Raw genomic sequence first — 22,955 nt, forward strand, 5'->3', positions numbered from 1 at the left:
CTCTGAGCCCTGCCTCAGAGTCCTCAGGAAAGACCCTGTCCTCAAGACCCACCAGAGCTCCATGACTCCCGCTGTGGGAGGCAGCCTGGGAGGGAGGCACATAGACCAAAGCTGAAACCCTGCCCCTCTCGCCTGGGGTAGATAACAAAAGGTCAAGTTCCTTAACCTCCTTGGGTCAAAGACCTCTTTGAGAAACCTCCTGAGACCAACAAACGTGAGCCCCTCATTTTAAGGGATGGGTTATGAACTCCCTCAAGCCCTCCCCTGGGTGCTAAGAACTGAAAATTGTTGTATGAAAAGGGAGAAGATTGATGAAAATTCCACTTTGTGGGGTGGTTGGGAGGACTCTCAAAGACAGCCCTTACCTGGGAGACCCTCTCACCTCCACCTTCCTGAGCAAGAGCAGAAGCCTGACTGCCTTTCGAGGAGGTGTCCCTCAGTACATGTCCCGGAGGGCTGGGAAGACTCCCCACACACACCTGGTCACTGCACCACTCTACAATCCTGGTGGAGGGGAGGGTGTTAGGTGTGTCCTCACCTGCCACAATGGGGCTTTATTCATAAATGATTCTAACTTCAGGTTGGTGCATTGCTCTGGAAGTGAGTTTTAGGATATTTTTGTAAGAGGGGTTTATATTTTCTGCAGATTTGCAAAGGACATCCACAGTCCAAAGGGGTGGTTGACCCCAAAAGTTTGAGAACCCTTCCCCCCAAATGGGGAGACTGAGGCCAGAGGTAATCCATGGGTTTGTAAGTGGGCCCCTGTGATGGGGACCTCCTCTATACCTGGTGCCTCCCCACAGGGCCATGGGGCAGTGCTGTCCAGTGTCAGGGGCTGACCCGGTGGCCTTTGGACATCTGAGGACTGTGAGGGGAGTGCTGATGACAACAGGCTGTGATGGGCACGGAATATTTTGGGCAGGGTTTGCCCAGTTCCTCCAGGCCCTGAGGCCTCAGTTGTGTGGGGAGGAAGGGTGGCTAAGCGGAAGGCAAATAGAAGCAAGCCTTCAGTAGGCTCCCTCTATGGTCTGCAGGGCCGCCAGGAATCCAGCTCCACAGGTTTGGGCAGATGTCAGGCGCACTCCGCAAGTCCGGGTCTCTGGAAGGGCCCACCGACCCGCCCACAAGGCCTCCCATCCTGGGCAGCCCCAGCCCAGGGCCTGTTGTGGCCCCCAGGCCCAGCGCAGTCTGCCTTTTGTCTTGGCCATAAGGCGACCCACACTCATCCCGATCTGCCTGGGACATTCTGGTTTGAGGACTGAGTCCTGCACCCTGGGGAATCTAGAACAGCTGGTCAGCTGCAGTCAGGCCTCACTTTCAGGGCCCACCAGTTCCATAGGCAGCTCTGCGGCGCTGACCCCCTGTGTTGTCATGGGGCCTTGTCTGTGCTGCACATACACAAGTAACCCTAGTGTCCCAAGAAGGCACTAAGGGGACCCGAATATTATTTAGATCTCAGTTCTCTGTCCCCAAATATCTACACTCAAGAAGGGGAAGACCCCGCATTGCTAGGGGCTGACCAGCCACATGGGAGGTGGGCATCCAAAGGATGAAGACACCCTCCCTTCCCCCCCCCACCTCCAGAAACGGGTCCACCAGAGGTGTGTCCAGGGTGGTCTGGTGGCTTCAGCTTCCTCCTACTTGACACCCACTCTTCCCCCTCCTTGATAAGGTGCTGCCTAGAGGGAGAGTAAAAGTGGGGCAATTTGCTGGGAAACAGGCCAAAAGGGGGTGGTTGGAGGAGCTGCCCACTGCGGGGGGGCGGGGGGGGGAGAGGGAGATTCATAGGCAGGAAATGGATTCCTGGGGCACCTGGGCAAGAGTGGACTTCCTGCCCTCAGCCCTTCTTGGAAAGAGGCCAGGAGGCCCCAAGCCCTCTCTGAGTTCCCCTGGTACACCTGGATTCAGTTGCATCTGGACACTGAAGGGTTACAGTTGAAGCTTGAAGCTGAGACTGTGATGGGGCTGGAATGCCATTGATATGGAGGGTTGAGATCCCTACGGAGGTTAGCAACTCAAGGGCACTTGAACACCTCGGTTGGAATCCCTACCCGAATCTGGCTCTGCTGGGAAAGAGCTGGGACAGGAGAGCATTCCCCACCCAGCGGCCTAGGGAGGAAACCAGGGCAGGGGCCAGCCTTGTTCTCCACCAGCCCCTTCATGGAGTGGGCCTGGAAGTGGGTTTGGGGGCTACACGATCGAAGGGGATATGGCCTACTGGGGAGGTGCCTGAGGCCCCAGTGTTATGGGCACAAAAGCCCGTCCAGGTTCCTAAACCTAAAGGTGTGGATCAAACTTTGAGATCCCACAAGAATTCTCACTGGTTTTACAGCCCCCACCTTCTAGACCTGGAAACACATTAAGGAAATGTGGCCTATGTATACATGCACGAAATAGGACCCACCTGATGCCACTCCAGACCCTGACTTCAAAGCCAGCTCCTCGCCTAGCCTGTGGGGGAGCTCGGTGAGTTGGGCCTTTGGGTGCCTTTCTCTGAAGGCAGAACAGCAGTACAACCCAATGGCTGAGCCTCACACTGCCATCCCACCTGCACCCCCTGCCCCAGAGCCAGCCACCCCCTTCTTCCCCCCCACTTCTAGAGGCTCCCTGTGCCTGGAAGTCTCTGCAGAGAGCAACATCTGGGTCTGATTCCACAAGAAACCACTCTCCACCCTGGCTCACTTTCACCATGTCTGTGTCTCCGATGCAAACAGCACTGGTGTTTGCTCACCACCTGCAGCAGGCAGCTTACTGGACCCTGGGTCAGACCTGGTGCCCAGCCCACCCCAGGGCCGCACCGAGCAAGTCACAGCTGCCCTGATTGCAGGTGCCTCCTGGCTATAAAATAAGGGAGAAGCCTGCCCTGCTCATCTCCAGTCACCAAAGGCATTTGCCCAGGCCGCCAGTCTCTCATATATCTTGGGGGTCACTATAGGTATTGGCAAGCTGTTTTGTCAAGAGGACGATGGCAGCTTCACTTGTAAGCCTGGGCAGACTCCATGGAATGGGTAGCAATGAACTTTATTAACAGTCGTAATTGTCAGCTTTCAACCAGCAGTTATCCAGGTAGAATTTTGAGAGTGGGGTTGCCCTCCCAATGCTGTCCTTTACTGTTTACTTTTTAAAAAAATATGTTTATTGATTTTAGAGAGAGAGGAAGGGAGAGAGAGAGAAACATCAATTGGTTGTCTCCCATACATGCCCCAAGTGGGGATCGAACCCACAACCTAGGCATGTGCCCTGACTGGGAATTGAACCCCCAACCCTTCGGTATACAGGACAGTATACAGGTGGGACTCCAACCAACTGAGCCACACCAGCCACGGCTCAACATCCTCTTCTTGAAAGATACACATTGTTTTGCCCTTCCTATTTACTATCTGATCCTTAGCTGAGAAGAAAGGAGGGTTACAGCCCTGCCTGGCGTAGCTCAGTGGATTGAGCACGGGCCTACGAACCACACTATCGCGGTTCGATTCCCAGTCAGGGCACATGCCTGGGTTGCAGGCCAGTTCCTGGCAGGAGACTCACAAGAGGCAACCATACATTGATACTTCTCTCCTTCTCTCCTTCCCTTCCCCTCTAAAGATAAATAAATGAAATCTTTAAAAAAAGAGAGAGAGAGGAGGGCTACAGGACCGAAAGAGGACAGAGGAAACAACAGGCCAGCAGGAATGAGAATCTGGCTATAACTCAACCAAGAGGAAAAGACTATCACTCTCCTTTTTTAACTCCTGTACCAGTGGAAGCTTTATCAAGGTACTAGTGCCTTTGGCTCCTGTCTGGAGACCCCAAGCACACCCCGGGCTCCAGGTCAGCAAGGGACACGGTAAGGGAAGCCGGGAAGACAGCTCAGGCTGTGGGCTAGCCCCAAAGGGGAAAGGTACTATCTATATGGATTAGATGGTGGCCCCCAATGCTGGGTGGCCTTAAGCCCTGGAACCTGTGAATGTAGCTTTATTTGAAAGAAGGGTTTTTGCAGGTGTAATTAGGTTAAAAACTCAAGATGAGATCCTTCTGGATTTGCGGTGGGCCCTATATCCCATGACAGGTGAATCAGGAAAAAAAGGCGGAGGGGAGAGCTGGGATATAGGCACAGGAGAAAGCCGTGAGAAGATGGAGGCAGAGCCTGGAGTGACTTGGCCACAAGCCAAGGAACACCAGGAGCCACTTGTTGCTGGATAAGGCAAGGAAGAATCCTCTCCTAGAGCCTTGGTAGGGACAGTCCTGCGATACCTTGATTTTGGACTTTTGGCTTCCAGAGCTAGGAAAGAATAAATTTCTGTTGGTTTAAGCCACCCAGCTGTGGTGATTTGCTACAGTAGTCACAGGAAACTCATATATTGCCTTTCTTACTGATAGGTCCCAGGATCTCAGAGGTCCCCCAAGGTCAAATTGGCTTCCTGATACTGTTGCTACAGAAGAGCCCATTGAGATAGGGCATCTGCCTGGTTACCTGAGCCCAAGCCACCTGAGTAACAAAGAGAACTTTATTCTGAGTTGTACATGCCGGGGAGAAACTGGGAGGGCAGGTGAAGATGGGGAAAGAACAGGGGCTTCCTCTCATGACTCACCGTGGGAGCTTTCCTGTCCCGTGGGGATGACCTCACAGCCCTCATTCCAGGGCCCAGTATCGATTGTTCAACACTACTCCCAGTGCACCCAGGCCCTCAGGACCCCGAATCTATTTCAGTTGAAAGTATGACTTAAGACTTAGAAGGCAGGATCGAGTTTCCAAGGAGCCATGCAAACCTAAGCGGAGGAGGGCCTCCGCGATGACATTCAAACTCTTTATTTTATAAGAGAAAATGAGGCAGTACCTGCCCTCTGTTGGACCCGTGGATCTGTCTCTTGCTTCATAGTGTTTGGATGAAACAAACCCAGGGAGTCCCCTTCTTCCAGCCCCCAATCACCCTCCAACCTATTTATTCTTTTTTCTCCAAGTTTTTAAAAATAGATTTTAGAGAGAGAAAGGAGAGAAACATCAGTATGTTGTTAGTATGTTATTCATGCATTCACTGATTGACTCTTACATGTGTTGCGATGGAGGCTCAAGCCCACAACCTGGGCATATCAGGATGATGCTCTAACCAACTGAGCCACCCAGCCACAGCCCCTCCAAACTCTTTTCCAATCACCACCTTCAGAACCACCTCAGCCATCCTCAGCTTCCTGGAACAGCCAACACAGTTGGGTTTTTTGTTTGTTTGTTTGTTTGTTTACCTTAACTCCTTATTGCCAAACAACCATGAGCTCCCAAATTCATTGGAATTATTCCACCCAGGTGGAGAATGCTGTGAATAAACAAGGTGCATCTGTAGGCCTTCTACAGCTACCTCTCTCTGGGCTTCTATTTCGACCTTGATGTGGATGGAGGGCATGGGCCACTTCTTCCACAAGTTGGCCGAGAAGAAGCTTGAGGGCACTGAGTTTCTGTTAAAGATGCAGACCCAGTGCAGTGGCCGAGTACTCTTCCAGGACATGCTAAAGCCTTCCCAAGAGGAGTGGGGTAAAACTCAAGATGCTGTGATCATGGAGAAGGACCTGAACCAAGGAGCTTTTGGATCTGCATGCCCTGGGTTCTACAGACACAGAGTGTCATCTCCGTTGCTTTCTGGAGAACCACTTCTTGGTTGAGAAGGTAAAACCCATCAAGAAGGTGGGCAACCACCTGACTAACCTCCACAGGCTGTCCAGCCCCCAAGCTGGCCTGGGCAAGGATCTCTGGCTCACTTTCAATCACTTAGGAGCCTCTGGAGCCAAGAGGTCTTTGAGGGCCCCTCTGCATTCCCTTGGTGTCTGGCTTTTGCCTGAACCTCTCCCTGAAACCATTAGGCATCCATCCTTTTAACCACCCTGGAAACCTCTTTCATGCATTAGACCAAATGGAAACAATAGTAGCAAAAAGAAAAAAGAGAGAGAGTGAAAATGAAATATTTGGGGAACCTTTAGTTAAAATATTTTAAACTTTTGTTTTCATTTCCTCAAGCCTCATGCTGTGCCCTGGAGCCCCACCCGCCCGGATCACCAGCCAGCTTATCAGCACAGGGGATGAGTTACATTCTCAAATAATGAGACGAGAGGCTTGCTGTAAGGCAGGAGAAGAAAATGGAATAAATGAGTTTATTTTCAGACTTACTGCTTCCTCCCCCCAAACCGGGCTTATCCCCTGGCAGACCCCTCTTCCCCAGGCCAGGCTCTGCTCCACGCCTTCTAGATCTGTCCGTGGGAAAGGAGGCAAGGAGCAAAGCCTCGTGTCCAGGGTAGGCTGCCTACCCACTCGTCCACTGGAGAGTCGGACTGTCAACAGGGCGGCGATAGGAAGAAGTGAGGTGGTGGCAGCGCCGGCGGCAGGGCAGGTGAGAAAGGGGGCAGTGGCCAGGGGTCGCAGGGCGCAGGCGGCGCCAGTAGGCTGAAAGATGAGGGCCGTGCGGGCAGCGGAGGCAGCGGTTGTGGGGGCGTCTCGTCTACCAGTGGCGGACGGCCACGGGCACCCACAGGCCCGGGAACGGCGACGATTGCGGTCTCCGGCAACGGCGGCAGCGGCAGGTGCGTGGGCCGAGGCACGGGCGCAGGCAGGCGTGGGAGGTCCTGCAAGGCGAGAGCAGCGGGGGGTGGCTCGGGCACGCAAGCCTCGGGTGGTAGCTCAGGCAGTGCGAGGTAGGCTCCGGGGCCCCAAGGTGCTAGCAGCTCAGGCCGTAACGGGAGTGCAGGCAGCGGAGGCAGCTCGGCCAGGGCTAGTGCCGAGGACGGCGGGGGCTCGGGTCTCAGACTCGGAGGCAAGCCGGGTAGAGGCGGGTGCGGCAGGGTCGGTGTGAGCGGCTGGGTCAGCGATAGTGACCCGCGGGCCCGGCCCAGCCGCGAGTGGGCGCGGGCGCGGACAAGCCGCGGGTGCGAGCGGGAGCGGGGAAGCCGCCCCGCCAGCTTGGTTGTTGTAGTCGCTGCCGTCACTGCACTTGCCGCTGCACCAGAGTTTAGCTCGCGCCGTCAGTCGTGGCCTCCTCACTCCCGCTGGAGGCCACGCTGGCGGACTTCGGACCGGCCAATCGGAACCGCGCCCTTAGGGGTTCCAGCCAATCAAGAGCAAGTGCGCTAACGATCTACCATCTCCCGCGATGGATGGCACTAGCTACCCCTGGCAGCCAATCAGAGGCAACAGCGCTTTCTATCTTATGTCACAGCCAATCACTGTATTCCCTGGGGGCTGTCTCCTCCATAGCTTACTATCCCGGAGACCAAGTGCTGCATTCGGTGGGCGCCCTCTCCTGGCATGAGGATCCACGGAGCTGGGGCTACTCCCTCGGGCACCCTGCCCCGCCTCCCTCAGTGGTCAATACTGAAACTGTGTGCCTCTCCCCCTTTTGGCTTTGCCTTTAGTGATTCTGGACTGAAATGCCTGCATGTGGGTCAAGATCTAGGCAGATTTCCATTCAGTGATCTTATAGAAAAGATAAAACAATATTAATTCAGAAGCAAAGCTCGACGTGTAGCAAATGTTAACGGTGCTACGATAGTAAAATCACTTCAAATATGTTCAATCTACTTAATATCGGAATTTAGAAACCTTTATTATAATATTAGAACATTTCTAGGTGTGTTAGGAAGGTACCATTCACTACCCTCACTGAGACAGTCTGCTCAGTGGCCCCTGTGCCCAGATGTTGGCTCCTAACCCTTTCTAGGTTGTGGGTTTGGTCCCTTGTCTGGGCGTATACATCCTGGGTCTGGGCACTTGACGGGAAGCAACCAGTAGGTGCTTTTCTCTTGCATCTGTGTTTTTCTTTCCCTTCCCCTCTCTCTAAAAGCAATGAAGAAATGTATTTGGGTGAAGGATTTAAAAACAAAACAACAACTCACCAGATTACAAGAGGTGTGGATTTGGAAAAACTCCGAACACAGAGACCCATAGAGACTGATCCTGGGACTGGCCAGGCTCTGGGTCAGAGTTCAGCAGATCAATCCCCAATTGTGTAACCTCCATAGTAATGTGCTTCTGCATTTCTGGGTGAGTAAATTTTTAATCATGAGATAAGAAAATAAAGTAGCCCAGTAGCACTGGTACTGGTAGTGGATTAGTAACTAGCTCTTTAAGATGTTTGTAAACATTCATTAATCTGAGATATCAAATGTCTGATTTATTCATTTCCAACAGTGCTTAGAAGACGAGGTCAGGTAGATTATGTATGTAATTGTTTGAAATGCTAAGGGAATTGAATTACAATCAGGCTTGTAAAGAATGTAAAATATTTAGGGGGACATCAATCTGCCAAATTTATAATCTAATTGAACATTAATCAAAAATGTGAAAGTGAGTTTTACATTCAAAGTATAAGATTAATCAGTACAATAATGTCCAGAAGTAAATGTAAAGGCTTAAGAAACTAATACACAAATAATGCACAAGTCCCCTAACTTGGATGTATTCCCCCACAAGATTGTCACCAAGGGATTCCCCCTCTCCAAGGGCAGGGCTGAATCTGCTCTGTTCTCATGGTCTCTCACATCAGAGCAAAGCCCCTGGAACACAGCCACACTGTAGAATGAATGAATGAGGTGCAGGGTACAGGCTGTAGGCCCATGTGGCCCTAACCTCAGGCAGCCAATGCCCATCCCCTACTCCAACTCTACCACAGCACACAGAGGCAAACAGAAGCACATTGCCTTTATTAATACTTTCAGTCCCCAGAAGACCCCAGGCCAGAGACCAATCCCAGGGGTCGTCTGGCTGTGCTTGCCAAGCAGACAAGGCTCTGGTACGGGGGTGCTCAGGATGGGCAGTGGATCAGCTCAGGTGCTCAGCATTTCCCAAGAGGACAATGGCCTGGGAAGAGGCAGAGCAGGGACCTGTTGAGGTAACCCCTCCTCACCTCCTGGGGGAGACTCAGCCCTCTCCCTCCTCTTATCCCTGAGGTCCATCACTCAGAAACCTACATGTGGTCTGAGAGCCTGCCATTCCTCCCAAGGACTGGGGACATCCCCAAGTGCAGCCTTAAGAGGTGACCATGGTGGCAGCACTGGTAGAGTGGGGGACAGGGCTACTGTGCTCCCTCTCACCTCCATAGCTGTTTTCCAGCGAGCCACTGCTGCCTCACTCACCTCAGGGCCCCCTAAGGTACAGACAGACAAGCCAGGGGACCCAGGTCACAGAACTTCTGAGTGCTCCTGCTACCCCCAGCTTCACCCTGGGCCTTGGGAGACCCCCACTTACCGAAAGGCCTGGGGCCCAGCTCTGGCCTCGGCTGCTCATAGGGCCCTGGGGAAAGGACAGAGGTGGGAGCACAGAGACACCCATAGCCCTTGTTCTTATCTGTCGGCTCCCTATCTTAGAGTAGGTACCAGGCTTGTGCTCAGGGCCTACTGCTCTACCTGTCCCTCCTCCAATCCCATCCATTCCTGTCCCCCTCACATTCCCTCCACCATGAATGTTCCTTCCATCTCTGCAGGGCTGTGGGGTGGTCCTGGGCCTAGGACCCATGTCCCTAAAGCCACCCCTCATCTCCTCCATGTTGTTCTGCCACATGCCCCATTAACTGGCTGACTTGCAACCCCTGTATATGTGCCTCTGGCCCCATATCAGGCTTCAAGATGCACGTGCCCCCTGCCCGCCCCCCTCCCTGCTCCTGACCCAGGGCTGGAGAGGGCCAAGGAGAGTCCCCTCAGAGCCTCAGTCTGATCTGCAGAGGGAGAGCTGGCATGGGAGTCCCTGGACATCCAGGATGCCTCCTGTCCTCTCAGGGCCTCAGACCCCCACCCCCATCCACTTGACCTGGTCCCAACAGCCCTTGCCAGGGTTCACTCTGCTCCTTGAGCTCTCATTTCTTACCATTTCCTTCAGAGGCTGGAGCTGCAGCTTTGGGGTACACCAGGGCTTCCTCGCCATACCCTGCAAGGGATCCATGTGCTTCATTCCTGCCCAGCCCCTGGATGTCCCTTCCCCTCAGCCCCTGTATTATGTCCCCTGGGTCCAACTTACCGTTCCTAAAACCATTGGCCCCAGGGAACCCTGGAAGAGGAAAGAGGTCAGGCCTGAACAGTCTCTGAGCCTGGAGCCCCCCAAGCCTCCCCAACCCCAACCCCCAGCACCTGGCTGCAGGAGGACCTCAGGGAAAACCCCAGCTCCCAGACCAGCGTTCCTGTAACTAAAACCTGCAGGAGGGAGATTGGAGAAGGGCTGGGGTAGGGTGAGGTAGACAGCACTGGGGAGGCCAGGGTGACTGGCTCATGGACGGATAAACAGACTGACTCAGACACCACCCAGAGAGGGGCGCTCACATCCCCCCACCCTCAGCAAGCTAAGCCTGCACAACCTTCTGGAAGCCTTCCCTGACTTTTCCAACTGGCCTCAGTCTGTCACTCTACCCTCACCTGAGATAATGGCCACCATTATAGCCCAGTGCTTAGTAAATCTGCATTAGGTGAATAAAGGAAGAGACAGAGACATGAAAAGACAGTGACAAGGAGGGCTTGCCATGAGGGAAGTGCGAGTTCATGCTCAAGATGAGGGCCCTGGGGGCTCACCAACTTTCTGGGGTTTGAGGCTATCACCAAAGCCTGTGGTAGAGGAAACAGGGGTTGAGGGGTGGTGGTGGGGATCAGAAATGGTCATGGTGGGGAAGATGGAACGGGAGGAAGAAGAACTCGGACAAAGGGCCTCCTCACCCAGTTCTGCCCCTGGTCTGTAGCCATTCAAAGGGTGGTGCCCTGTGAGGGGAACAGGGGTTGGTGGGGAGGACCCAGACTTTCCCAAGCAGGGTCTTAAGGACTCTGAGGAGGAAGAAGGGGTTCTCCCTACCCATGGGGAAAGGAATCAGAAGAAATGAGTTTACGGAGCAGCAAGAGAGAGGGAGGGAAGGTTGGGAGGAACTTTCCAGGCCTGAACAGTTGAAGCCACTTGGGAATAAGGGTGATGGGGGAATGACCCCGGTCTGGTGTGGGGACAGAGGCAGACAGACTCGCACCTGCTTTCTGAGGTTTCAGTCCCCACTGGACAGCTGGAGTCGGTGCTAGGAAGAAAGCCAGGGTACAGGAGTGAACCCAGGGCCAAGCAGGTTGGGACTGCCACAGATTGCCACATACTGCCACAGAGTAGGGGCTTGGGGGAACTGCCATACTAGGGGTCACATGGGGTTCAGAGCCAGAGCGCAGGCTTTTCTTTAGCCGGCTCACAACAAGCCTCAATTTCAGCTGAAGACAGGGCATAGGAGCGACTAAGCAGCCCAGCCAGGCCCAGCCCCTCCTGGGACCAGGTACACCACCACCCCTGAATTGCCCCACCCACCACACTGACCTGGAAACTTGCCATTCTGCACTGGAGGAGGGTGCTGGGATTTCAGGCCCCAGCCACCTGCTCTATCAGAAGGGCCTCCTGGAGTGGGAAGCCTGGGGAGAAGCAATGGTGGGACCTTCCCATTGCAGGAACCTAGGTTGGAGAAGAAGGAAGAGGGCAGTGAACCCAGACCAGTGCCTGCCCCAGCTGCCCTCCTGGCCTTGGCCTGGCCAATTCACCAGCCTGCAGTGGCTTCTAGGGTGGAGCTTCCAAGGGCAGACACTGGCCAGGTCAGGAAAAAAAACAGTTTTTGTGGGTCACGACCTGCTCTGGATACCAGATGACCCAACTTCCTGCCATGGTTCCTGATATTTGCCCACCCAGTCCCACAGCCTTTGAGCAACATCCCTCCCACCTCCCTCCTGCCCACCCTCCAGCCCTTGGGGCCTCACCTGGCTGGGCCCCCTGCCCATTTCCATTGCCATATCCTGGAGAAAAAAGCAGGGATGTGAGTGGTAGTATTTAGGGTTTGTGGGGGTCCTGGAAGTAGAGGCAGAAGATACAGAAATAGTGGGTTCCCTCACTTGCCTGGCTTCTGAGGTTTCACATCCCCTCCCAAAACTGTACGAGAGACAAAGAGACAGCTTCAGAAGGGACCAACCCCTCCCTAGGTATGAGCCCTCTCTCCCAGTTACTGACACCCTTATTGTGCTCACCTGGTACGAGCCCATTCCCTGGGGTGTATCCTGGGAGCAAGAGCAGGAATGAGGATGGGGGCTGGGGTTGGGGAGACTTCAGGTGGAGGTGGGAGACAGGCAGAGATGGGCTCACCTGGCTTTGGAGGGCTCACGCCCCCTCCTAGTCCTGGGGAGAGACGGATGGAGGCTGACTGACAGGTGGACTCCATCTGCCCCTTCTCTTCCTCGGGACCCAACTCTTTGCCCCATGAGGCCCTGTGCCACCCTTCCCCTCCCCCACCTCCCAGAATTCCATGCCTGCCCTGCCTCCTTCAACCTGGCTGGGCCCCTTCACTGAGGAAGGCTCTAGCTCCCAGCCCATTCCTGTAAAGTGGGGAGACAGACTGGGGTTGGGAGAGGGAAAGAGGTGGAGAGAGCAGGAAGTTCACAGGGGTGGAGAGCAGTGGCAGCAGGGTCTACTTCTGATACCAATTTCAGTTCCAGGGGTCTCCAACACCAGCAAGCGAAGTTCGGATACCAGCTGGGTGTCCTACAACTTAATTCAATTCTGACACTAGCTACCTGGCTACACGATAGCATCAGATTCCACAGGTTAAGGGCTCAGTCCCATAATACTGTGCCCTCCTCCCGCTTCGGGTGCCAATTGCCAGTCCAGGCTGTCACCTGTGCTTCTGAGTAACCCTCAGTATAAGTCAGAGTTTCCCACGAACCCCTCTTTGGGTTCAATTACTTGTCTAGAGTGGCTCCCAGAATTCAGAACAGTTTACTTATTAGGTCACAGGTTTATTATAAAAGATACAACTCAGAAACAGGCCGACGACCAACATGCGTGGGATGAGGTATGTGGGAAGGCCCGTGGAGCCCCCATGTTCCCGCCCCCACTCTCCCTGCACGGCCCCCACCCTTCACCAGCCTGGGAGGAAGCTCTCCCAACCCTGTCCTTTGGGTATTTGTGGAGGCTTCACTACACAAGCAAGACTGATGACGTCACTGGCCACTGGGGATTGAACTCCTCCAGCATCACCTCCTCCCAGAGGTGGCAACCCTCCAATCATAAGGTGGGTTCCGGTGGCAACCAGCCCCCACCCTTAGGTGACTTAGGGGCTTTCCAAAAATCATCTCATTAATACAACAAATAAACCTTATCTCTCAGCATTTAGGAAATTCCAAAGCTTTTAGGAGCCAGCTCTGTACCAGGAATGGGAGGAAGACCAAATATATATTTCTTATTATAAATCACGAAATCACAGTGGAGGTAGAGAGAAAGGGTTTACCTGGCTTCTGAGGCTTCGTGCCTTCCCCAATGCCTAGAGGAGAGATGGGAGCAGGTGAGGGACCTGCCACCCACCCACTGGGCTCTCCTCCAGAACCTGGCATCTTGCGCCCCAAGGCTCAGTCCACTACCTGCCCACTCACTCTACTACCTGGTCCAGGGCCGATGGGAACTGCAAGGTCTATGGGGACAAGAGAGGGTGAAGCAGCGGAGACTGGGTGCTGGGCTGCCTTTTCTCCCATTTTAGCGACTAGATGCCCTGAGGCCTCCTCTGCCTTGTGGCAACTGTAAGTTCTCCAAGTGTGGCAGGAGCCCCTGAGGGGACCATCAGAACAGGGTCTGGGTGAAGACTATTGTTCACTGGCCCTCCCCAAGGGCCCCCTATGGCCTCCTTTCCAGCTTCTCTCAACCCCTCAGTACCTACCTGCTCTGTAGTCATTCTGAGCTGGGGGCCAGTGGGGGTGGGAAGGAAGAATAGGAGGTTTGGGACCCCAGCTAAGGTGGGGTCCCTTTGAAGGAACACAGCCGGAATGTGTTCCTTCAAAGCTGAGCCAGAACCAGTGATCATGGAGGCTTTCCCCAGCCTCTTCGACTCATTTGACAATCCTGCCCCTCAAAAGCGTGGAGGGAAGTGGGAGGGGACACCCAGATGCAAACCCGCACCCCAGACCCCACCAGTCTCACCTGGCTGGGCTCCCAGCCCATTTCTGGTCCAAAATACTGCGGGAACAGGCAGAAGTAGGGTGTGAGTGGGGTGTGGGGAGCTCTGAGTTTCGGAGAGGGGGAGAGAGACAGGCAGGGATGAGGCTCACCTGGCTTCTGGGGTTTCACACCTGCTCCAAAGCCTAGTGGAGACACAGACGGGAGCTGAGGGATCCTGACCCCATCCCTGAGCCCCCCCAGAACCCTGGCCCACTCCTATCTGGTCCATAGCCATTATGAGCCACAGAGCCTGTGGGGAGAAGGTGGGGGAATGATAAAGCTGGTCTCGGGGCTGAGGGGCTGAGGCCAGCACTGGGGGTCCCTTGGTTTTGCCTCCCAGTCCTCTCCCCATGGTCCTCGGCACCCCTGACACCCTTCACCCCTGAGGCAGGTAGTGCCCCTCTTCTCAGAGTGATGCACAGATCCCCACGCAATGCTCTTAGTGTGGAGGGAAGTGGTGAAAGAGAGAGGCCTGAGAGAAATGGAGGGACAGGACAGCTGTCCTCTCCCCATGGCTGAGGGCTTTCATACCCTTTTCTAGGCCTGGGGAGTGGAGAGGCTAACATAGACTCCGCCGGGCTTCTTCCATCACCCCACTCCCAGGCAAGGAGCCTCTGTTGGCCTGAGTCCCTGTGCCTCCCTCCCAATCCCTCTATACCCAGGCCCAGCTGCACTCACCTAGTCGGGTTCCCAGTCCATTTCCATGACCATATCCTGGGGAGGCAAAACAGGGGTGGGCACGAGGGGCGGTGTGTAGAAGGGTGGTACAGAGAGTCAGGAAGCCTCAGAAATGGGGTGGGGTGCAAGGTGGTCTCTCCCCTTAACTGTTTTCTTTTTCTTTTTTAAATTTTTACTTACTGATTTTTTTAGAGAGAGGAAGGAGGAGAGAGAATGCTGTTCTACTTATTTATGCATTCATCGGCTGCTTCTTCTATGTGCCCTGATCAGGATACAAACCTGCAACCTTGGTGTATCAGAGTGACCCTCTAACCAGCTGAGCTACCTGGCCAGGGCCTACCAGAACCTGGTTTCTGAGATTTTTTTTCTTTTCTTTTCTTTTTTTCCATCATCATTTATCCCCTCTATACTCTCACTTCCACCCACACCCTCCGCCTGCTATCACCACACTGAGGTTTCGCTCCCCCTCCCGGGGCACAGGCCAACCATCCAATTCCTCACTACTGGGCACCTAGCGCCCTGGCCCAGGCCAGGCCCCCTGCCCCAGTTCCGCACCCTCCCCTCTTCTCTCTAAGAAGCCTGAGCTCCTGCCCCAGGGAAGGCCCAGCTGTTTGCAGATCCTAGAGAGAGAGGGAAGTGTGAGTAGGAGGTACTATGGCTTCAGAGGCAAGACTACAAGGACTCACCTGGCTTCTGGGGCTTCATGCCCGCCCCAAAGCCTGAAGATGATTTGGGAGCAGATGAGGAATTTGGGAGCCCCCTATCAGGGCCTCCCCAGATTCCTACCCGCTCCACTCCTACCTGCTCCATATCCATTCTGGGTTGCTGGGCCTCAGGGAAAGGGAGGATGAACGGAAGGGACTGGGGTTCTGGCGGAAGTGGAGGTAAAGTTCCCTCCTCTTGGACCAAGCCAGAAAGCTGGTATCCTAGAGGCTTCCTCCCAGGACCCGCTCAATTATTCACCAATCCTGCCCCTCCAAGGCCTGGGAAGGAGGCAGGAGAAGACACCCAGACACAGATCCCACTGCCTAGCCTCACCTGGCTGGGCTCCAAGCCCGTGCCCCTTCCCATTCCCCAATCCTGGGGGTACAGATCCAGGTGGGGGTGTGAATAAGGGGAGGGGAGCTCAGGATTTGGGAGAGGTTGAGAGAAACAGACTGGGGTGAGGCTCACCTGGCTTCTGGGGTTTCACATGCGCCCCAAAGCCTGGTGGAGAGACAGGGAGCAGGTGAGGGACCTCAGCCCCATCCCTGTGCCTCCCCAGAACCCCAAGATGTCCCTACCTGGTCCATAGCCATTTTGAGCTGCAGGGCCTGGTAGAAGGAGAGAGGGGGCTCTGGGTGCTGGCCTCTCTCCGAGGCTCCACCCTACGCTTGCCCCTTTAGCTCAAACCCCAGACCTTGACCTACCTACCTGGGTCCTAGACCTCCCCCTGATGTCCAGCCTGCCTCTAGAGCCTGAATGGCACATCTATTGCCTGTGTCCACCTAGTTGAGTGTCACGGTCATCAGCCGTGTCAACTAGCCAGGAAGGTGAACTCCCTGATGCCTCCTTCCCCTTACCGGCCCCATGGCCTCCCCATCATTTTGTTTTCAGTGGGTCGCGCCCTCTAGTGGGCAGTCTGGATCCCCTTTGCATTCATACTCCTTTCCTGTCTGCCTCCCCCTGCCCCAGGCTCTGGGAGGGCCTGTCTCCAGTACTTGGCAGGCCCCTGGTTGTTTGCTGAATGACTGTTTCTTGGGGGGCACCAAGTGGAAGATGCAGAGGCAGGTCTCACCTGGCTTCTGAGGTTTTAGTCCTCCGAGACCTGGAAAAGAGAACGTGCTGCCCATGAGTCCACCTCCTTCCTTTTCTTCTTTTAGAACTGGGGTCAGGCATCCACATCAGCTAACCCCGCGGTGATACCCATACTCCTGAGTTCCTGGGCCTTGCCTGGCTGTGCTCCTGCTCCCACGAAGGCCCCATTTCCAAATCCTGGGGAGACAGAGCAGGAGAGAGTGAGGAACAATCTGGGACTCTGGGAAACAGACAGATAAGGAGATATGGGACAGAGTGGGCTCACCTGGCTTCTGGGGTTTTCCATCCCCACCGTAGCCTGGGAAGAGAGGAGCATGTGAGGGACCCAGAATCCCCATCCTACCCCAGGAACTTGGCTTCTACCCACATACACCAACTGTCCCTTCTTTACCTCGTCCAAAGCCGTTCGGTGCTGCGGGACCTGTTGGGAAAGCTGGGTGCTGCTGGGGTGGAAATGGCCCGCAGCCTCCCCCACCCGACCCCACACACCCCTCCATTTATCCTGGCTGGATTCACAAAGGGGGACAGGTAACAGGGGACTTGTGACAGGAAGGGGACTGGGGAGACTGAGGCAGTGAGGGACTGGAGCCCCAACCCCTCCTTACAGTTGCCCTCTATTTCTGGCCCCTGAGACTCCCAGGTAGTCTAACTCCTCCTGCTTCTTCCTGTAAACATCAGCTTCCAGGAGCCAGGGATTTCACTTTCTGCTTAAATCCCCAGGCCTCCAGCTCCCTCCCAGCCTCAGACCTGCCCTCTCACTTTCCATGTCCTATGGGTCCCCCCCAGCAACAGTCCTGACCACAGTCCTCGAGATGGCATTGGGCTTGTGTAGTTCTGGGCTTGTGGGCTGAGCCTCAGGACTGTGGCCCAGTCCGTGTTGACCAGCCCGATGCCTGCTATACCCAGCCGAGACCGACTCAGGGCAGGAGAAGCGAATGAGCCCCTCTGCTAGGAACCGGGGTTGGGGAGGGGTGCACAGGGCCCTGGCCTCTTTCTCTGAGCCCCTCTCCCTGCTGCTTTGCCAATGGGCCCCAGGCCATTGCCAATGCCATACACTGGAAAGGAGCAGCAGTGTGAGGAATGGGTAGGGACAGAGTCAAGAAGCGGGCGGGAGGGCAGGTCTCTGCTCACCTGGTTTCTGCAGTTTCATGCCCCCTCCCAAGCCTGGGGAAAGACCAAGTGCCACTGAGCCGTAAGTGGACCCTGCTCCACAGGAATCCATTTTCTGCGCCCCACCCCATCACTCAAGCTCCTCCCTCTTTTCCTTCCTTGAACCCCAGTTTGGTCCAGGTGTCCTCACCTGGCTGGGCTTCGACTCCTGGGAAAGCCCTGGCTCCCAACCCATTCCCGTTGACAAATCCTGCGGAGGGCGGGCAAGAAGGAGTTAAGGGGAGTCCATGCAGCACGGGGGTGCACGGGGGTGCACGGGGGTGCACAGGGGTGCACAGGGGTGAACGGGGATGGATGGAAAAGAGGAACAGGGACACAGGGGCAGGGTGGAGCTCACCTGGCTTCTGAGGTTTCACACCCCCTCCAATTCCTGAGTAAGAGATAGGGACCAGGTAAAGAAGCCTGGAGCTCTCTTATACCCCCAAACCCAAGCACATGCCCCAGTTCTCACCATCCTCCCCTACCTGGTCCCTGGCCACCATTCTGAGCTGCAGGGCCTATGGAGAGAGGGAGGGCAGAGGCTGGAGCTGGGCCAGTGTGGGCTCGCACCTTCCTTCCATGCTGTCCTCATCCCCGGACCTCTGTGCCCCACCCTCCCCAACAGCTCTTCTCAAGGAGCAAGTTATGAGAAGGGCCTGGAAGGTTGGAAGACCCTCCCCGAGACCACGGCTGAAGCATAGCAGTGGCCACAGCAGCCCAACAAAGGGAGCAGTCCCTAAGAGCAATAGTGCCACAGGGTGAGAGGGTGGGTCTCTCCACTCACTTGGCTTCTGGGGTTTCATTCCCACTCCCGGGCCTGGAGAAAGATAGGGAAAGAGGTTGGCACTGACTCCCACCAGCTCCCTTCCCCCAGAATGCAGATCCTGACCCTGCAACCCCCTCTCCCTTGCCTGCCCCTCCACTGCCCTGATCACCCTCACCTGGCAGGGCTCCCGCCCCTGGAAATGCGCCGACTCCTAAACCATTTCTGCTCCCAAATCCTGGGGATACAGAGGTGGGGGCTGTAAGCCTAGGTTTTTGGCACACAGAGGAACTGGGATGGAAATAAGCAAGTAATGTGCGAGAATGGGTGCACGCTCTCTACTTACCTGGCTTCGAAGGTTTCACTTCCCCTCCCAGGCCTGAGGAGGGACAGAGAGGCTGAGCCTCCTGCCCTCCCTGAAGAACCCAGCTCTCTCCCCTACTGGCCCCCTGATTCCAGCCCTCAACCTTCTCCCTCCCTGAACCCTAGGGTGGTGCCCCAGGTGTCCTCACCTGGCTGGGCTCCCAGCCCTGGGAAGGCACCAGCTCCAATTCCATTTCCATATCCTGGGAAGACAGAAGCAGAGGGAAGAATAAGGGGGAGAAGGGGTCTGGGCTTCAAAGGGAGGCAGACAGAGGTTGAGGTTGACAGAGAAATGGGCATGGAGAGCAGGGTCTTACCCGGCTTCTGGGGTTTCACACCCCCTCCAAAGCCTGGGGAGAGAAAGAAAGTAGTTGAGGGGACCCCAGGGACCCAGTTTCTTCCCAGGGCTTCCCATGCTAAGCTGAGGGGTGGGGCAGCGGGTATTTGGAATCCCTGCTGAGATGGGGGGTGATGTTCTGAAACTGGACAATAGGAACCCGTATGTGGTCCTTCCCCTGCTTCCAGCGAGCTGCCAGTTCTGCCCTGGGAGAATCTGGGAGAAGCTCCTCACAGTGCTGACCCAGCCCTACCCCAGCGTGCCCTACCCTCCCTCTTCCTCCACCTCACCTGGCTGGGCTGAGACACCTGGGAAGGCCCCTGCTCCTGGCCCATTCCCATTCCCAAATCCTAGGGAGAGCAGGCAAAAGGGGATCAGGGAGGAGTAGACAGTAATGGGAGGGTCGTGGCATGATGAGGGGAGACAGGCAGGGTGGGGCCTCACCTGGCTTGTGGGGTTTTACACCCCCTCCAATGCCTGAGAAGGAAGTGGGCCAAGTGAGGGTTTCAGGAGACCCCATTTCAGGGATGCCCCTAGAATACTGGCCCTGATCCCATCACCTCCGGAGGTGAGCACCTCCGAGTAGGTGTGGTGAGCCCCTACTCTGAGCCCACCTCTATCTGTTCTGTAGCCATTCTGAGCTGGAGGGCCCCTGGTGAGAGGGAGGAATGAACTGGGGAGGTTTGGGGTCCTAGCTGGTGTGGGTGTGCAGGACCCTTGGACCCAGCCAGAAACAGCAACCCCGAAGGCTGCCAATCCATCCCCTCCCTCCAGAGTCATGCACCAGCCCTGCCTCTTCCCTCTAAGTCCTGGAGGGAGCAGGGAGAGGACCAACCCCAGACCCCATCATTCTTACCTGGCTGGACTCCCAGGCCATTTCTCTTTCCAAGTCCTGGCAGGATAGATAGAGGTAAGGAGTGTGAGAGAAAGACGAAGAAAGAAAGACAGACAGACAGACAGACAGACTGCGCTGGGACTGGGCAGGACTCTGGCTTCTGAAGTTTAACACCCACTTGGAAGCCTGGGGGAGACCCAGGGAGCATGTGAGGGACCCAGGACCCACCCACCTCTGCACAAAGCCTGCTCTCAACCTCTGGCCTAGGGGGCATGCAGTGAGGGGCAGGGTATGTGGGTGAGATGGTACCGGAATAGTCTTGACGGATTCTTTGGAGGCAGAGGGTGGGGGGAAGTACATGCAGGAGGGAAAAGTGGAGGCCAGTAGGAAGGGGTCTCAGGTAGGCTTCTCTGCCTCAGGGGTGTCAGCGCTGACCCCAGGTATTTCTGAGATGGCTGTCCCCCACCACAAATGCCATTTGCCCACCCCTTACCTGCTCCCAGGCCACTGGGGGGGCCATAACCTGAGGGGGGAATGATGTTTTGAGCCTAAGGGAGGCAGGAGGGGCCAGGAGCTAGGGTGCTCTGCCCTCACTCAGAGGACACAGAGCTGCGCCCACTCCTCAGCCAACTTTACCTCGTCTGTAGCCATTCAGGCTCCCTAAGCCTGCGGGGTCAGGGAGAAGGGGGTAACTTAGGAAGGGGCAAAGATGGCCAAATTTGGATGCTCTCCCTCCCACTCTGCAGAGCAAGAGTGCACCCCACCCCACCCCAGGCCTCAGTTTTCTCTCTTTTCACAGGAGGGGCAAGGACAGAATGAAGTAAGCAGGCGGGAGGAGGCCACAAGGGGCGGCGGCTGTGTCCCTGAGGCAGGTCTCCTCTCTCTTCCTCAGGGATGGGTGTACTTTTCTCCTCCATTCCTACTGGAGTGTTTTGGACCCTTCCTTTCCCGAAACTTCATCTTCCTCACCCCGACCCCCAGTCTTTCTCTCTGGCAGCTTAGACGCATCAGGTCTCTGGAGGGAGCCCCTCTTCTACCCTTAGGATGGCACAGATCGCAGGCCTGAAGACCCTCCTGTGACACTGTGCCTCCTCCTCGCCTCCCCTTGCTCCAGACTTCTCCCCTCCCATTCTGTCCCACCTCCAGGCCTTTGATCCCCTTGTTTCTAGGGATGTACTTCCCCTTTCCTGTCCCAACCCCATCTTCTGCCCCACAAGACTCAGCTCCAGGCCCCTCCTCCTCTGAGCATGAGCATATGGGCCCGATATTCTCATGCCCAGAATTGAGATTCTGCCCCATCTCACTCTGTTCCAAGGGTGTGGGTCTGTGCTCCCCACACTTGAGCTGACCATGGACAAGATTGGCTGCTAGGAAGACAGAGGAACTCAGGGCTCTCCTGGGCCGTACATCTGAACCTCAGAGCTGGGGAATATTTGGGGCTGCCCCCCCAGAGAGCTCCCAGGCCCCTGGGAGAAGAGACTGGGTCCTCTTTATGGACCCCAGTGCCAGGAGGGTCCACTTACCTTTCCCTAGGCCAGGAGACAATGAAGGCAGCCCTGGGGAATAGGGGAACTATCTCAGGGTGGGGCACAGAGACAGAGAGGGGCAGGACAAAGGTATCTATACCCCAGCCCCCCAAAACCCTACCCAACTGAAATTTCAGATACTGAACCATCCCTCTCTCTGGAGCTCCAGCCTCTGACCCAATGTTCTACCTATACCCCCAGCCCCAACCCCAGCTGCCCAAACCCCGCAGCTGCCTGCCACCTGCCCTCACCGCCTTGTAGGCTGTCAGAAGTCAGGCAGAGTAGGAAAAGGGCTGCAGGGAAAGCCCAGGTGCCCATGATGCCTGGCAGAGTGGGAAGGCATGTACACTTTGAGCCTTTAAACACCTCTGCTGGGTGGGGTTCCTTACCCAGGCCCCCCTGCTATGAGTGACAGAGGCTTTGTTGGCAGGCCCAGGGCACCAGCCCCCACCTCCCTCTGCAGCAGGAGTCCAGCTCCTGGCCTTCTCCCTGCCCTACCCCTCATCCATCACGGGTGCTGACAGCCGGGAAAGGCGCCCACCTGGCCCCAGAGGCTCCTCCACCCCTGTTAGGGACTGTGGCCCTGGCGCCAAGCCTGACAGCTCAGATGTTACCCTAACGGTTGATGAGGGGCAGGCAGGCACTGGGGGCACCCCAGCCCTAGCCCAAACACAGCTGGGGAGAGGGAGGAGCCAGGTTCAAAAATGTGGGTGTGGCTGACAAGGGAGACTCAGAATGAGTTACTGTGTTACATAGAGAGAGAGCAGAAGGAGGGAACAAGGCCCGTGGCCAAGAAACAATGTAGCGCACTGTATGTGACAAGTAGACTTGCCCACAAGAAGAGAGGCAGTATTATCCCATCCAACCCTGAAGACTGAAGGTGCAACACTGGGAGACGGCCGGGCCGGCCGTTTGTAACTGAGTCTGGACTTGCAAGAGTGGGTCTGAGCCTCCCTTGCATAAGGGATGATGGTCACAGGGATGGATCACCCCATGCTCATTCTGCCCAAGGGTCCTCACTGTTTCTTGAAGGCTCTGCTAGGGCCCACCCATTGCAGGAGGCCCTCCCAGCTTCACTTCCATCTCTTGCTAATAAAATAAGCAGCACTGACTCTAGTTTGGGGGGACAGAGTGTTGGGGGGCCACTGCTCAGGCTGTGGCAGGATTGCAGGCTCAGGATTCCAAGAAAGGTACCTGGGGGGCTAGTGACCACTCTCCATTCCTAGGGGGAGGGCAGATGGAGTCGAGCCAGGTGAAGGGGGCTTGGTGGGAGCATGAGAGGACAGGAGAGGCAGGCCTGGGAAATGCCAGGAGTTGAGGGTCTGGACACCAGCCCCTACCTCCTCCAGTGAGTCTGTGGGCCCCACTGGGCTGGCTGGGGATAGCAGTGACTCAGACCCCCTGGACCCTAGTCCACAAGGCCCCACACCCTGTCTATCTGCTGGCCTGCTCCCTGCCTGGTCAACCCCTCCTGGCACCTGTGGCTAAGGAGTCCAGCCTGCCAAATGGGATGGCTGTCAGGATGGGGGCCTGGAGAGGGACTACAGTGAGGAGTGGGCAGCAGGTGG

The 22,955-nt window shown here is 55.8% G+C and overlaps 1 protein-coding gene across 4 annotated transcripts; it reads right to left on the reverse strand.

The window, feature by feature from the left end:
* Positions 1-8,644: 8,644 nt before the first annotated feature.
* GREP1 (glycine rich extracellular protein 1) lies at positions 8,645-21,720 on the reverse strand. Of its 4 annotated transcripts, XM_037043397.1 has the most exons (33): positions 21,639-21,720; positions 21,385-21,417; positions 20,355-20,384; positions 19,883-19,918; positions 19,471-19,503; positions 19,317-19,376; positions 19,007-19,039; positions 18,839-18,892; positions 18,673-18,705; positions 18,505-18,564; positions 18,348-18,380; positions 18,049-18,081; positions 17,922-17,954; positions 17,715-17,774; positions 17,546-17,578; positions 16,806-16,835; positions 16,680-16,712; positions 16,550-16,591; positions 16,395-16,424; positions 15,901-15,930; positions 15,791-15,823; positions 15,419-15,448; positions 15,304-15,336; positions 14,618-14,653; positions 14,050-14,082; positions 13,922-13,957; positions 11,288-11,419; positions 10,660-10,701; positions 10,084-10,146; positions 9,974-10,003; positions 9,824-9,883; positions 9,209-9,253; positions 8,645-8,821 (listed from the first exon to the last, which is right to left on the reverse strand). In XM_037043397.1, exons 1-33 carry the CDS (start codon positions 21,703-21,705, stop codon positions 8,796-8,798), a joined length of 1,395 nt encoding a protein of 464 aa, XP_036899292.1. In that variant the 5' UTR covers positions 21,706-21,720; the 3' UTR covers positions 8,645-8,795. The 4 variants fall into 4 exon arrangements, with proteins under 4 accessions (XP_036899292.1, XP_036899294.1, XP_036899295.1 ...); XM_037043398.1 differs by lacking the exons at positions 8,645-8,821; positions 13,922-13,957; positions 14,050-14,082; ... (9 more) ...; positions 17,546-17,578; positions 17,715-17,774 and adding exons at positions 8,870-9,107; positions 11,719-11,754; positions 11,855-11,887; positions 11,983-12,012; positions 12,098-12,130; XM_037043399.1 differs by lacking the exons at positions 8,645-8,821; positions 13,922-13,957; positions 14,050-14,082; ... (9 more) ...; positions 17,546-17,578; positions 17,715-17,774 and adding exons at positions 8,868-9,107; positions 11,719-11,754; positions 11,855-11,887; positions 11,983-12,012.
* Between the last annotated feature and the right edge of the window lie 1,235 nt (positions 21,721-22,955).

This window comes from Sturnira hondurensis, unplaced genomic scaffold (genome assembly GCF_014824575.4).
Source record: "Sturnira hondurensis isolate 20B ecotype Veracruz unplaced genomic scaffold, ASM1482457v3 Scaffold0004089, whole genome shotgun sequence".
NCBI classification, from domain to species: domain Eukaryota; kingdom Metazoa; phylum Chordata; class Mammalia; order Chiroptera; family Phyllostomidae; genus Sturnira; species Sturnira hondurensis.

Bases quoted from the DNA above. Each gene is read 5' to 3' on its own strand.
- GREP1 (XM_037043397.1), bottom strand. From the start codon at position 21,705: ATGGGCACCTGGGCTTTCCCTGCAGCCCTTTTCCTACTCTGCCTGACT. The intron at 17,955-18,048 runs GTAGGGGAGGAT...TCTCTTACTCAG, and splicing joins GAATGGTGGCCAGGGACCAG to GAATTGGAGGGGGTGTGAAA. The intron at 16,425-16,549 runs GCAAGGCCCAGG...TCTCTTTTCCAG, and splicing joins GGGAGCAGGAGCACAGCCAG to GTCTCGGAGGACTAAAACCT.